Source organism: Coregonus clupeaformis, chromosome 17 (genome assembly GCF_020615455.1).
Source record: "Coregonus clupeaformis isolate EN_2021a chromosome 17, ASM2061545v1, whole genome shotgun sequence".
Taxonomy (NCBI): Eukaryota; Metazoa; Chordata; class Actinopteri; order Salmoniformes; family Salmonidae; genus Coregonus; species Coregonus clupeaformis.
In genome coordinates, this window is record NC_059208.1 from 43,876,686 (window position 1) to 43,892,825 (window position 16,140).

The window sequence follows — 16,140 nt, forward strand, 5'->3', positions numbered from 1 at the left end:
AGGGTGTCTGAGATGATGGTATTGATGTGAGCCATGACCAGCCGTTTAAAGCATTAAATGGGGCGATAGTCATTTAGACAGGTTACCTTGGCGTTCTTGGGCACAGGGACTATGGTGGTCTGCTAACCTGTTTAAAGGTCTTACTCACATTGGCTACGGAGAGCGTGATCACACAGTCGTCCAGAACAGCTGGTGCTCTCATGCATGGTTCAGTGTTGGTAGCCTCGAAGCGAACATACAGTTGAAGTCAGAAGTTTAGATTTAAACTCAGTTTTTCACAATTCCTGACATTTAATCCTAGTAAAAATTCCCTGTTTTAGGTCAGTTAGGATCACCACTTTATTTTAAGAATGTGAAATGTCAGAATAATAGTAGAGAGAATGATTTATTTCAGCTTTTATTTATTTCATCACATTCCCAGTGGGTCAGAAGTTTACATACACTAAATTAGTATTTGGTAGCATTGGCTTTAAATTGTTTCACTTGGGTCAAACGTTTCGGGTAGCCTTCCACAAGCTTCCCACAATAAGTTGGGTGAATTTTGTCCCATTCCTCCTGACAGAGCTGGTGTAACTGAGTCAGGTTTGTAGGCCTCCTTGCTCGCACACACTTTTTCAGTTCTGCCCACAAATGTTCTATAGGATTGAGGTCAGGGCTTTGTGATGGCCACTCCAATACCTTGACTTTGTTGTCCTTAAGCCATTTTGCCACAACTTTAGAAGTATGCTTGGGGTCATTGTCCATTTGGAAGACCCATTTGCGACCAAGCTTTAACTTCCTGACTGATGTCTTGAGATGTTGCTTCAATATATCCACATAATTTTCCTTCCTCATGATGCCATCTATTTTGTGAAGTGCACCAGTTCCTCCTGCAGCAAAGCACCCCCACAGCATGATGCTGCCACCCCCGTGCTTCAAGGTTGGGATGGTGTTCTTCGGCTTGCAAGCCACCCACTTTTTCCTCCAAACATAACAATGGTCATTATGGACAAACAGTTCTATTTTTGTTTCATCAGACCAGAGGACATTTCTCCAAAAAGTACGATCTTTGTCCCCATGTGCAGTTGCAAACCGTAGTCTGGCTTTTTTATGGCAGTTTTGGAGCAGTGGCTTCTTCCTTGCTGAGCGGCCTTTCAGGTTATGTCGATATAGGACTCGTTTTACTGTGGATATAGATACTTTTGTACCTGTTTCCTCCAGCATCTTCACAAGGTCCTATGCTGTTGTTCTGGGATTGATTTTCACTTTTCGCACCAAAGTACGTTCATCTCTAGGAGACAGAACGCGTCTCCTTCCTGAGCGGTATGACGGCTGCGCTGTCCCATGGTGTTTATACTTGCGTACTATTGTTTGTACAGATGAACGTGGTATCTTCAGGCGTTTGGAAATTGCTCCCATGGATGAACCAGACATGTGGAGGTCTACAATATTTTTTCTGAGGTCTTGCTGAATTATTTTGATTTGCCCATGATGTCAAGCAAAGGGGGGGTGTATGTGTGTGGCTGTTTGTGTGTGGGTGTGGGTGTTTGTGCGTGCCTGTATCTTCATTAAAGTGAGCGCTATGTGACTGTGACCCCCAGGTACGCCGGAGTCTCGGCTCCGGTCCCCACCCACTACTACGTAGTGATCACCAACTGTCAGGATGTCAACCAGACGGCTGAGGTGTGTGACGGCCCCCTCAATATCTTCTCCTTCCTCCTACCCCACCGTTCAGACAATGACGAGAGCTGCAAGGTAATTCTCTCACCACATGGGGGCTATTCTGCCCTGGTATTGCGTTCCCGTGCAAAACTAGACAGATAGCTAACAACTGAGTCTTCAATAAAACTTCCAAGGCGTGACTTTTCTTGAACGAATGTATTGAAAACGTTTATGTTGTGAAACTGCAAATACAGAAAATAATATACTTTAGTATTCAATTCACATTGACATACTGTAGCTGTACATTATACATTTCAAGTTGAAAGTTGCATAAATACAAAGCAAGTGCCAAGTTACCATATATCTGGCATGACGACAACTAAATAGATAATTACTCTATGAGTAACAACTAGCCAACTCCTTTCATTACTCTAATAATGTACAAACACCTCTGTACAATAATAAAGCATATTACACTAGAAACAGTAACAACTATAGTATGTTTTACACTTCTTTTACATGACGCATGAGCAAACTAATACAGCTAACGGCATCCATGAAAGTCAATGCAATTTGCGTGAGTAAATGTAACCAATTAACTTTGATAAGTAAGCAATTCTGTCAATAACAATATTATCATCACTTGCAATATGCTTGAATTGAACTTACAAACAAATATTTTCCGAGGCTGAAGCGTAACAATAAATAGTTGCACTGAAAGAACTGTACAGTAACGTTGTTTCTAGCTGCTTGTCTGCGTGCATAATGACAACTTTACTTCCGGGTTTTCGTCCATAATTCTAAGTACCAGAAAGCTCCACTAGGGGGCGCTAAACACCATGGAACACAATGAAAGTCACTCTTAATCACTATAATAAAATAATCTGTTACCTTCTAACAAGATGGCAGCACACTCCCGCCTGGTATAATGAGATTGTGCCACTATGAAATCAAATATTTTGCCTCTAGGATGCTTCAGAAAGAAGAACAACAATCTCTGAGATTGGTCTCAGAAACACCTTTAGCAATCCCTTGCTTGACAACCTTTTAGTTCTACTTTCCTGACCTTTCCGTCAGTACTGGGAAAGGTTTTGACCACAAGTCCGACTGGCCAGTCATTTCTGTGCGTCTGACTGTCTTTCAATAAGACATCATCTCCCACTTTCACATTTGGCTTTTCTGCTGTCCATTTTCTGCGTCTCTGCAGTGTTGTCAGGTACTCCTGTCTCCACCTTTTCCAAAAAGTGTCAGCGAGACACTGGACTTGCTTCCACTGTTTTCCATGAAGATCGTTCATGTGGAAATATCCAGAAGGGGCTGAGGTAGCGTTGGTCTTTTGTGTCAGTAACATTGAGGGTGTAAGAATGGCAGGCATGTCAGGATCGGTTGACACTGACACTAGGGGTCTCGCATTGATTATTGCCATAACTTCAGACATAAGAGTGCTCAAGACCTCATGTGTGAGACGCAGTGGAGCCCGTCTGAAACAGCATAGCATCAAGGATACGTCTGGCAACCCCAATGAGTCTCTCCCAAGAACCACCCATATGAGACGAGTGTGGGGGATTAAATATCCAAGTACATCCCTTGTCTGAGAGGTATTTAGTCAACTCTGAGTCATTTGTGTCGATTCCCAGTTCCCTGCAGGCACCTATAAAGTTTGTACCTCGATCAGATCGTAGCACTTTTGCTGGACCGCGGATAGAGAAAAAACGCCTCAGCGCGTTGATGAAGCTGGATGTGGACATGGATTCGATGAGCTCAATATGGACTGCTCTAGTAGACATACATGTAAAGAGTACCGCCCAGCGCTTGGAGTCTGCACTACCACCTCTAGTGCGACGAGTTATGACATTCCATGGTCCAAACACATCAAGTCCAACACTGGTGAATGGTGGCTCTGATGTGAGTCTGTCTGCAGGTAAGTCCGCCATCTTTTGGTCAACTGACTTTCCCTCTAACCTTACGGCAGGTGACACACTTGTGGATGATACCAGAGACCAGATGTTTGCTCCCAATAATCCAGAAGCCTGCTGCTCGAATAGCTCCATCTGAAAAATGACGGCCCTGGTGAGCCACTTGCTCGTGATAATGTCTTACCAGCAGAGTGGCGACATGATGCGTCCGTAGGATGATGAGAGGATGTTTTTCGTCTTGTGACAGGTCGGCAGAGGATAATCGGCCTCCCACCCTCAGCAACCCATCCTCATCAATCACTGGGTTCAGCTTTTTGAGTGTACTTTGTTTTGGTAACTCCTTTCCTTTCTCAAGGCATTTGAATTCCTCTTTGAAGGCTTAATGTTGCACACAGTGAATGATTGCTGTTTTGGCTTGTGACAACTCACTTGTACTGCATGGTTTTTTACACTGATGCCAGCCTCTGCAGTTGTTGTCGTCCGCACTTTTGTGAAAGGATCTGGCAACATGAATGAGTCGTGCTGTGGCTCGATTGAGAGCTTTCCAGTTCGAGAACCTCTCAAAGCGATGAGAGCCGAATTGAGCTCCAGAAACCTTAGTGACGAAGGCAGTGACATCTGGCCGAATCTCTGCGTCTGCGTCAGGCTCTACAAGGTCGAAAATTGATGGTCTCAGACTCACTTGAGTTTGCTTGAGCCAGAAAAGGGGGACCTGAGAACCAACTGGTGTGCTTTAAGAGTGCGGCTCGTATGGGCCTGGTTGCATGGTCTGCTGGATTGCTGTCAGTGTTTACAGTTGTGCTTGGATCTCTCGAGTGCCCTGTAGAGAGAGAAATGTGTTGCTGAGCTACGCTGCTGTAGTTCTCTTTCACCTGGATGATGTCAGGGCAAGGGCTCAGATAGGACGTCGACCATTTTGAAGTATGTTTGTCCTGAACACGTTAACACTGGCTGGTCGGTGAGCCGTTCCCAGACAAACTTCACCCACGATGACCCACCCGAGGCCGAGTCGCTGTGCATAAGGAGTGTCGTGGGGCCCATTGATTTGTTCTCGTACCTTGTGTACCCTTAAGATGTCTCGTCCTAAGAGCAGGAGGATGGGAGCGTCTGGGTCCACAGCTGGAATTTTGTCCGCCACTGGTTGCAGATGGGGATGATAATGCGCAATGTCTGGGGAGGGAATCTCCATTCTATCGTCTGGCATCATGTCACACTCTATCAGAGTAGGGAGAGTGAGCTGCTTGTGTCCGTCTATAGACTCCACCATGAAGTTGACGGCTCTCCTGCCTGAAGTCTCTGTTACCCCAGAACAGGTCTTCATGGTGTATGGAGCAGAGTTGTCATTGATGTTGAAGAGATTGAAAAACTCTGTCTTGGCCAGAGATTTGTTGCTCTGTTCATCAAGCACTGCATACATTTTGACAGCTTCTCTCTCTTTTCCCAGCTGGATAAGCTTTGACTAGGCATATTTTTGAACATGATCTTGGATTGGCTGCCTCACCACAGATCTCGGTACACTTTGAGGTGACTGATAGAAGAGCATCTTCACCTTGCTCCCCGCCATGCTCTTTCTCTGCTGTAGCGGTGTCTATCGTTGAAGGAGCTGGACCTGGATGCAGAGCAGCAAGATGTCTGTCGCTGTCACACTCGGAGCACTTGATTGACACCTTACAGTCTTTAGCTCTGTGCTGAGTTGACCCACAACATCGGAAACAAATGCCATTCTCTTTGAGATATGATTTGCGCTCATCTAGAGTTTTGAATCTAAACCCGCGACACTTTTTAAGAGGATGAGGCTTGTTATGTATTGGACAGTGATGGTCAGGGCTTTCAACCTTTGTCTTACTGGGTTTGGTTTGGTGGTCTGAGGGCTCAGATGACACATCTGTTTTGTGTACAGTCACAGGTGTCTTGCTGCTGTACCTGACAGGTTTCTCACTTTTCACAGACACCTGGGTAGTTGAGGTGTAGAGGGTGAAGCTGGGGTCGTTTCTAATTTTCGCCTGGTTCCTGATGAATTTCGAGAAAAACGAGAATGGTGGGAATGCTACCCGATAGTCCTCCTTGTATTTGGATCCCTGTGCTATCCATTTCTCTTGTAAACTGAATGGAAGTTTCTCTACTATAGGGTTTTACCCCACGAGATGTGTCCAGATAAGCGAGGCCTGGAAGGTACCCTTCTTCTTTAGCACACTCCAGTTCGAGAAGAATGTCACCCAGTTCTCTTAGTTTGTGATTGTCTTTGTTAGACAGTTTTGGAAATTCATCAATTTTCTTTAACAGTGCATTCTCGATCACTTCGGGTGTACCATAGCACTCTTTTAGTCGTTGCCAGACCATGTTAAGCTCTGCTGTTGCATTGAGAATATAGACAGATCTAATTCTCTTTGCTTGCTCAGACGACTCTGCCCCTAGCCACTTGGTAATTAGATCTAACTCTTCCCTGGCTGATAGATTCAAGTCTCTGGTCGCATTGAGAAAAGATGCTTTCCATGCCCAATAATTTTCAGGACGATCATCAAACTTCAGGAGTCCGGAACTCACCATCTCACGGCGCAGGAGGTACTTGGTGAGTTCTGGTGCCACTTGTGACTCAGGGAAGCCTTGTGTCGGTGACTGGAAGTGGGTCTGTTTTCCCTTTCCACCATGCTGCTTTTCATTTCTTTTGTACCGAGAGTCTCTGCTCATGCTCCGTTGTTTGCTACTTTCTGGATTGTGGCCTGTAGCTGGGTCAACACTAAGCTCTTGTGTCTCTACTTCAAATGGCATTTCAGCAAAGTAGGGCCTAGCATGTTGTTGCACATACTCACAAGTACGTTGGACTGGACTTAAGGGCTGTGTCCCTGTGTTGAGTTCTCTGTGGAGCTCTCTGCGTTCAGACTCTACAGCTTCTTCAAAGGCTATAGCTTCAGCCAACGCAGCAGCAGCTGTTCTCTCAACTTGGAGAACATATAAACTTGCATCCAGTTCCGCTTTTTGTTTCATCATAGAAGCTTCCTTTTCAGCATAGGAGACTCTAGCACGCGCTACGTCCGCCTTGGCACGTGCTTTGATGGCTGCATAACTTGCCGTTGAGGATCTGCTTGACTGTTTTGATGACCTTGATCTTGTTGACTGAGACTTGGTCTCAATGTGCTGAAGAGGCTCCTCCATCTCTCTTACTCGCTCCTCTTCCTCTTTCTGTCGAACACTTGCCTCTGGTTGCTGCATCGTAGACTGCTGGTCATCCCTAGGATCAGAGGCTTTGTTGGCTAATGAACGTAGAATCATAACCACCACGTGCGATTATTCTTGTGCTTGAGCCCGCCGTGATGATGTTTTTTCACTATTCTGCCCTGGTATTGCGTTCCCGTGCAAAACTAGACAGATAGCTAACAACTGAGTCTTCAATAAAACTTCCAAGGCGTGACTTTTCTTGAACGAATGTATTGAAAACGTTTATGTTGTGAAACTGCAAATACAGAAAATAATATACTTTAGTATTCAATTCACATTGACATACTGTAGCTGTACATTATACATTTCAAGTTGAAAGTTGCATAAATACAAAGCAAGTGCCAAGTTACCATATATCTGGCATGACGACAACTAAATAGATAATTACTCTATGAGTAACAACTAGCCAACTCCTTTCATTACTCTAATAATGTACAAACACCTCTGTACAATAATAAAGCATATTACACTAGAAACAGTAACAAACTATAGTATGTTTTACACTTCTTTTACATGACGCATGAGCAAACTAATACAGCTAACGGCATCCATGAAAGTCAATGCAATTTGCGTGAGTAAATGTAACCAATTAACTTTGATAAGTAAGCAATTCTGTCAATAACAATATTATCATCACTTGCAATATGCTTGAATTGAACTTACAAACAAATATTTTCCGAGGCTGAAGCGTAACAATAAATAGTTGCACTGAAAGAACTGTACAGTAACGTTGTTTCTAGCTGCTTGTCTGCGTGCATAATGACAACTTTACTTCCGGGTTTTCGTCCATAATTCTAAGTACCAGAAAGCTCCACTAGGGGGCGCTAAACACCATGGAACACAATGAAAGTCACTCTTAATCACTATAATAAAATAATCTGTTACCTTCTAACAAGATGGCAGCACAGGGGCACTATGTATATGACTCTCTCTCTGCTTGAAGAAGCCTACATTAGAAATGTAAGTTAACTGCAGATCTAGGATCAGGTTTTCCTACCGCCACCCCTTACCGTAACCATGAGATGGATGAAATAGTATCTGACCCTGTATGAGTGGTTATGTGTAACTTGGCACTGGCTCCACCATTCTTTCCCATGGCTGGGCCTCTCTAAAGCAACACTTAAAGTTGCTTTAGACACAGTGCACAACCCATAAAAATAGAATCCAACCACTACATTTTTGTCAGAGCGCGTGTTTATTTCACAGAACGATACCATATAATTTACAAGCTATTTACTTAGAAATTACATGGCAAAAGATGGTGAACTAATTCAACTAACGTTATTCCCTTGACAACTTCTTGGCACCACATGGTACTTTCATGCTAATTAATACTTCAAAAGTCTTACATCATTGAATCGTCCTCTGTAGCTCAATTGGTAGAGCATGGCGCTTGTAACGCCAGGGTAGTGGGTTCGATCCCCGGGACCACCCATACGTAAAAATGTATGCACGCATGACTGTAAGTTGCTTTGGATGAAAGCGTCTGCTAAATGGCATATTATTATTATTATTATTATTATTATTTCAAGGGAACAGTTAAATGGTGTAGTGGATGTACTTAGTTCATTCCAGTGCACAGTCCTTGAGTCAACTCTGCATCTAACAACCTTTACCACAGTTTCTTATGTTCAGACTTCCATTCATGGGACATCACTTGCCCTACTGAATTATTGGAGTGACCTTTAGAATGAATACAGATGACCATCTCTGTAGGCTACTTGTCACTCTTCTCACTAACCTTTTGCTGCACAAACTCATAAAGGGCCTGATTCAGGGCCGAGATAAGCATTCACAACTCTGACCTTCGCGTTAATGACTTAAACAATATGCAGATTACACATTAAGTTTGAAACTGAATTTCTTTGCAGTTTGATTAGGATGTATTCAACTTTGTATTGTCAGCAGAAGATGGCATTTATTGCAGCCTTCTGTGTCAGTTCAAATTTCACAATACAGTGCCTTCGGAAAGTATTCAGACCCCTTGACTTTTTCCAAATGTTGTTACGTTACAGCCTTATTCTAAAATTGATTAAATAAAAAAATTGCCTCAGCAATCTACACACGATACCCCATAATCACAAAGCGAAAACAGGTTTTTAGAAATATAAAAAACAGAAATACCTTATTTACATAAGTATTCAGACCCTTTGCTATGAGACTCGAAATTGAGCTCAGGTGCATCCTGTTTCAATTGATCATCCTTGAGATGTTTCTACAACTGGATTGGAGTCCACCTGTGGTAAATTGAATTGATTGGGCATGATTTGGAAAGGCACACACCTGTCTATACAGTGAGGGACAAAAGTATTTGATCCCCTGCTGATTTTGTTCATTTGCCCACTGACAAAGAAATGATCAGTCTATAATTTTAATGGTAGGTTTATTTGAACAGTGAGAGACAGAATAACAACAAAAAAATTCAGAAAAACGCATGTCAAAAATGTTATAAATTGATTTGCATTTTAATGAGGGAAATAAGTATTTGACCCCCTCTCAATCAGAAAGATTTCTGGCTCCCAGGTGTCTTTTATACAGGTAACGAGCTGAGATTAGAAGCACACTCTTAAAGGGAGTGCTCCTAATCTCAGTTTGTTACCTGTATAAAAGACACCTGTCCACAGAAGCAATCAATCAATCAGATTCCAAACTCTCCACCATGGCCAAGACCAAAGAGCTCTCCAAGGATGTCAGGGACAAGATTGTAGACCTACACAAGGCTGGAATGGGCTACAAGACCATCGCCAATCAGCTTGGTGAGAAGGTGACAACAGTTGGTGTGATTATTCGCAAATGGAAGAAACACAAAATAACTGTCAATCTCCCTCGGCCTGGGGCTCCTTGCAAGATCTCACCTCGTGGAGTTGCAATGATCATGAGAACGGTGAGGAATCAGCCCAGAACTACACGGGAGGGTCTTGTCAATGATCTCAAGGCAGCTGGGACCATAGACACCAAGAAAACAATTGGTAACACACTACGCCGTGAAGAACTGAAATCCTGCAGCGCCCGCAAGGTCCCCCTGCTCAAGAAAGCACATATACAGGGCCATCTGAAGTTTGCCAATGAACATCTGAATGATTCAGAGGAGAACTGGGTGAAAGTGTTGTGGTCAGATGAGACCAAAATCAAGCTCTTTGGTATCAACTCAACTCGCCGTGTTTGGAGGAGGAGGAATGCTGCCTATGACCCCAAGAACACCATCCCCACCGTCAAACATGGAGGTGGAAACATTATGCTTTGGGGGTGTTTTTCTGCTAAGGGGACAGGACAACTTAACCGCATCAAAGGGACGATGGATGGGGCCATGTACCGTCAAATCTTGGGTGAGAACCTCCTTCCCTCAGCCAGCGCATTGAAAATGGGTCGTGGATGGGTATTCCAGCATGACAATGACCCAAAACACACGGCCAAGGCAACAAAGGAGTGGCTCAAGAAGAAGCACATTAAGGTCCTGGAGTGGCCTAGCCAGTCTCCAGACCTTAATCCCATAGAAAATCTGTGGAGGGAGCTGAAGGTTCGAGTTGCCAAACGTCAGCCTCGAAACCTTAATGACTTGGAGAAGATCTGCAAAGGGGAGTGGAACAAAATCCCTCCTGAAATGTGTGCAAACCTGGTGGCCAACTACAAGAAACGTCTGACCTCTGTGATTGCCAACAAGGGTTTTGCCACCAAGTACTAAGTAATGTTTTGCAGAGGGGTCAAATACTTATTTCCCTAATTAAAATGTGAATCAATTTATTACATTTTCTACATGCGTTTTTCTGGATTTTTTTGTTGTTATTCTGTCTCTCACTGTTCAAATAAACCTACCATTAAAATGATAGACTGATCATTTCTTTGTAAGTGGGCAAACATACAAAATCAGCAGGGGATCAAATACTTTTTTCCATAACTGTATAAGGTTCCACAGTTGACAGTGCACGTCAGAGCAAAAACCAAGCCATGAGTCCAAAGGAATTGTCCGTAGAGCTCCGAGACAGGATTGTATCGAGGCACAGATCTGGAGAAGGGTACCAAAACATTTCTGCAGCATTGAAGGTCCCCAAGAACACAGTGGCCTCAATCATTCATAAATGGAAGAAGTTTGGAACCACCAAGACTCTTCCTAGAGCTGGCTGCCCGGCCAAACTGAGCAATCGGGGGAGAAGGGCCTTGGTCAGGGAGGTGACCAAGAACCCGATGATCACTCTGACAGAGCTCCAGAGTTCCTTTGTGGAGATGGGAGAACCTTCCAGAAGGACAACCATCTCTGCAGCACTCCACCAATCAGGCCTTTATGGTAGAGTGGCCAGACTGAAGCCACTCCTCAGTAAAAGGGACATGACAGCCCGCTTGGAGTTTGCCAATAGGCACCTAAAGACTCTCAGTCCATAAGAAACAAGATTCTCTGGTCTGATAAAACCAAGATTGAAGATGAATGCCAAGCGTCACGTCTGGCGGAAACCTGGCACCATCCCTACGGTGAAGCATGGTGGTGGCAGCATCATGCTGTGGGGATGTTTTTCAGTGGCAGGGACTGAGAGACTAGTCAGGATCGAGGCAAAGATGAACGGAGCAAAATACAGAGAGATCCTTAATGAAAACCTACTCCAGAGCACTCAGGACCTCAGACTGGGGCGAAGGTTCACCTTCCAACAGGACAATGACCCTAAGCACACAGCCAAGACAACACAGGAGTGGCTTTGGGACAAGTCTCTGAATGTCCTTGAGTGGCCCAGCCAGAGCCCGGACTTGAACCCGATCGAACATCTCTGGAGGGACCTGAAAATAGCTGTGCAGCAACGCTCCCCATCCAACCTGACAGAGCTTGAGAGGATCTGCAGAGAAGAATGGGAGAAACTCCCCAAATACAGGTGTGCCAAGCTTGTAGCGTCATTCTCAAGAAGACTCGAGGCTGTAATCGCTGCCAAAGGTGCTAAAGTAAAGGGTAAAGTAAAGAGTAAAGGGTCTGAATACTTATGTAAATATAATATTTCAGTTGTTTATTTTTAATACATTTGCAAACATTTCTAAAAACCTGTTTTTGCTTTGCCATTATGGGGTATTGTGTGTAGATTGATGAGGGGAAAAAAACAAGTTAATCAATTTTAGAATAAGGCTGTAACGTCACAAAATGTGGAAAAAGTCAAGTGGTCTGAATACTTTCCGAATGCACTGTATGTTATTTTACGAATTCCCTGCCGTTGACAGTTTTTTTGTTGTACAGTATAGTCATTTAGCAGACGTTCTTATCCAGAGCAACTTACAGGAGCAATTACATTTACATTTTAGTCATTTAGCAGACGCTCTTATCCAGAGCGACTTACAGTTAGTGAGTGCATAATTATTATAATGTTTTATTTTTTTTGTTCATACTGGCCCCCAACCCTGGCGTTGCAAACGCCATGCTCTACCAACTGAGCTACATCCCTGCCGGCCATTCCTTCCCCTATCCTGGACGACGCAGGGCCAATTTTGCGCAGCCCCATGGGTCTCCCGGTCGCGGCCGGCTACGACAGAGCCTGGATTCGAACCAGGATCTCTAGTGGCCCAGCTAGCACTGCGCTGCAGTGCCTTAGACTACTGCGCCACTCGGGTTAAGTGCCATGCGCCAATTAGGGTTAAGTGCCGTGCTCAAGGGCACATCGACAGATTTTCCACCTCATCGGCTCGGGGATTGGTAACCTAGCGCTTAACCACTAGGCTACCAATTGTGGATTTCAAAATGGAGTGCTATGATAACAAATATATCTTGTTCACTATGTGTAAGCGTCATACTGGAATGAACAATAATTTCTGCATTGACCCTCTGGTCTCATGATGATAATGATAATTACCTTTTATTGTATACTCTTGAGGCTGTATAGGTCTACTGTTTGAACCATTGGTATTTCATTAGTACTACTGTTTATGAGCATGATCACTTATCTGTTTGTGACCTTTACTAAACGTACTGTAATTGCTAATCTGAGGCTACATGACCATCACCAATTATCCCACGGTATCAGTTTATGACCGTGACCTCTTGTCTATCTGTGTAGAACCATGACCGTGTCTTGTGACGGTCATATATGTCACGCCCTGGCTCTGGGACTCTGTTATGTTGAGCCAGGGTGTGTGGTTTCTATGTGTTTTGTGTGCTAGGGTGATTGTCTAGTTCGTTTGTTTCTATGTTGGCCGGTGTGGTTCTCAATCAGAGGCAACGTGAATCAGCTGTTGCTTGTTGTCTCTGATTGGGAACCATATTTAGGTAGCCTGTTTTTCCACAGTGTTTGTGGGATCTTGTTCCGTATGGTTTGTATTGTAACCAAGGACTTCACGTTTCGTATCGTTTGTTGTTTTGTTCGTGTGATCATCTCTAATAAAAAAGTATGTTCACTTATCACGCTGCGCATTGGTCCACTTCCTCCGACGTTCGTGACAGAAGATCCCACCATCACTGGACCAAGCAGCGTGTCCAGGAGCCAACGCCAGAGAGGGCTCTAAAGGATATCAACCTCGACTGGGTCAAGCCGCGGGAGGAGGAGAGAGGCTGGACTTTGGAGCAGAGGAGCGAGAGTCTGGCGAGAGCCATGGAGGCCTGGCCCACGGGGAGGAGAGACGCCCAGACATTTTTTAGGGGGGGGGGGGCTCACGCCGTGGACGACGGGGCAGCAGGAGGCCGGGATAGAGTGGTTCAGCGGGTTGGCAAAGGAGGCCGCCAGGTTACGGGAGTCACTGGTCACCAGGGGGAAGGAGAATGTAGAGGCACGGCGAGAGTTACTGGGGTGTGTTGCCAGTCCAGTCCGGCCCGTTCCTGATCCCCGCGTAGGGCCAGTGGTGTGTGTCCCCAGTACGGTCCGGCTTGTTCCTGTCCCTCGCACCGAGCCTGTGGTGCGCGTCGCCAGCCCGGTCCGGCATGTTCCTGCCCCTCGCACCGAGCCTGTGGTGCGCGTCGCCAGCCCGGTCCGGCATGTTCCTGCCCCTCGCACCAAGCCTGTGGTGCGCGTCGTCAGCCCGGTCCAGCCTGTTCCTGCTCCCCGCACCAAGCCAGTGGTGCGCTTCGTCAGCCCGGTTCGGCCCGTCCCTGCTCCCCGCACCAAGCCTGTGGTGCGCGTCGTCAGCCCGGTCCGGCCTGTTCCTGCCCCTCGCACCGAGCCTGTGGTGCGCGTCGCCAGCCCGGTCCGGCATGTTCCTGCCCCTCGCACCAAGCCTGTGGTGCGCGTCGTCAGCCCGGTCCGGCCTGTTCCTGCTTCCCGCACCAAGCCAGTGGTGCGCTTCGTCAGCCCGGTTCGGCCCGTCCCTGCTCCCCGCACCAAGCCAATGGTGTGCGTCGTCAGCCCGGTCCGGCCTGTTCCTGCTCCCCGCACCAAGCCAATGGTGCGCTTCGTCAGCCCGGTTCGGCCCGTCCCTGCTCCCCGCACCAAGCCAATGGTGCGCGTCGTCAGCCCGATCCGGCCCGTCCCTGCTCCCCGCACCGAGCCTGTGGTGCGCGTCGTCAGTCCGGCACAGCCCGTGCCTGTTTCCACCGGTGCCTGGTCCGGCACCGGTCAACTGCTCCACTCCGGAGCTAGAGCAATCCGCTCCACCAGTGTTCAGTCCAGCTCCGGCCAGCAGGGCCAGATCGGACCAGGGGCGCTTTGGGGGGTTGGTTGGAGGGTGGGGGTCAAGCCCGGAGCCGGAACCGCCTCCGAGGAGGAATGCCCACCCGGCCCTCCCATGTTCGGTTTATGTTTGGCGCGGTCGCAGTCCGCGCCTTTGGGGGGGGTCCTGTCACGCCCTGGCTCTGGGACTCTGTTATGTTGAGCCAGGGTGTGTGGTTTCTATGTGTTTTGTGTGCTAGGGTGATTGTCTAGTTCGTTTGTTTCTATGTTGGCCGGTGTGGTTCTCAATCAGAGGCAACGTGAATCAGCTGTTGCTTGTTGTCTCTGATTGGGAACCATATTTAGGTAGCCTGTTTTTCCACAGTGTTTGTGGGATCTTGTTCCGTATGGTTTGTATTGTAACCAAGGACTTCACGTTTCGTATCGTTTGTTGTTTTGTTCGTGTGATCATCTCTAATAAAAAAGTATGTTCACTTATCACGCTGCGCATTGGTCCACTTCCTCCGACGTTCGTGACAATATAGTGAGTTTTCTATGAATGCAGCTAGTTTATTTTTTGGTAACGTCATTGTAATTTCCGCTCTTTCGAAATTGATGACCGTGTAACTCTGTGTGTAGTCTTTTGAAATGCTTTCTATAAATAATACAAAGAGATTGAATGAGCCAGGCGATGATCATAATAATGTCAGATTTACATATGATTTATATGTAACATACATACATAAACATTTCATCTTGACTTGTGGTGGTCCTGCAGAGCTCAGAGGACGAGTCACAGTGGGTGGAGGAGCTGCTGAAGCTGCACACAGCGCGGGTCAGAGACGTGGAGATCCTCACAGGCCTGGACATGTACCGCTCCACCACCCTGAACTACACCCAGACCCTCTCCCTCAAGACCTACCTGCACACCTTTGAGAGTGACACCTAAAACAGACACACACAAACTCACTCTCACTGTATCTATGTATCGTTTTCCCTCTCTTCTCAATCTTGTTACTGTGTTTTACTTCCCCTCTCTGTCTCTCCCCTCTCTGTACCAATTACTATCTATCTCTCTCTCTATCTCTCTCTCTCTCTCTCTCTCCTCTCTCTCTCTCTCTCTCTCTCTCTCTCTCTCTCTCTCTCTCTCTCTCTCTCTCTCTCTCTCTCTCTCTCTCTCTCTCTCTCTCTCTCTCTCTCTCTCTCTCTCTCTCTCTCTCTCTCTCTCGTACATCTCTGATCTTTAGGTGTATATTTGTATACAATTTGTCATATTTATTAGGTAGAAGATAATAATGCTACCACTTAGTCACACTAATCCAGAGAGCTCTTGTGTTTGAAAAATAGAAGTGGAATTAGACTTTTGTTGTGTGTGGTTTGAGAGAAAGTGTTGTGTCGTGAATGGAGTGTTTGGGGAAGTGGAGTAATGGGTTGAATTAGGTAATGGGCACTTTTGGTTGCAGGAAGATGATTTCATATCTCTTAAAGTCGCACAGTGATGATGTACTATAGCCTGAAGTATCTATGTAATTGGTGTGAAGACTTTATTGCCACCTCCTACACCTACATAAGGTTTACATAAGGATGACATAGCAAATGTTATAAACAGTTGAGGCATCAATGACAACTTGCTGTAATACTTTATTGGTGACACAAAGTGTTGTTCAGGTTAGCTAACAGGCTAGTGCATTGGTGTTATAGGTGTTATACGTGCTAAGTCAGTTGTTATAAGCTCTTATAACTGTGTTATACCAACTTTAACAACTGGTATATGATGTTAATGACAGTGTTACGTAGGCCTTATGACAGTGGAGTCAAGTGCA

The 16,140-nt window shown here is 45.8% G+C and overlaps 1 protein-coding gene across 2 annotated transcripts in view; it reads left to right on the plus strand.

Annotated features, from left to right (window-relative positions):
• The window catches only part of LOC121585775 (ectonucleotide pyrophosphatase/phosphodiesterase family member 2), a 53,689-nt gene extending 38,271 nt beyond the window's left edge, over positions 1-15,418 (plus strand). For both annotated transcript variants that reach the window (XM_045226383.1, XM_045226384.1), the window contains exons 24-25: positions 1,581-1,734; positions 15,096-15,418. In XM_045226383.1, coding sequence (XP_045082318.1) covers positions 1,581-1,734; positions 15,096-15,266 — 325 coding nt within the window. In that variant the 3' untranslated portion in view covers positions 15,267-15,418. The remainder of the gene's footprint in view (positions 1-1,580; positions 1,735-15,095) is intronic.
• Positions 15,419-16,140: the final 722 nt, after the last annotated feature.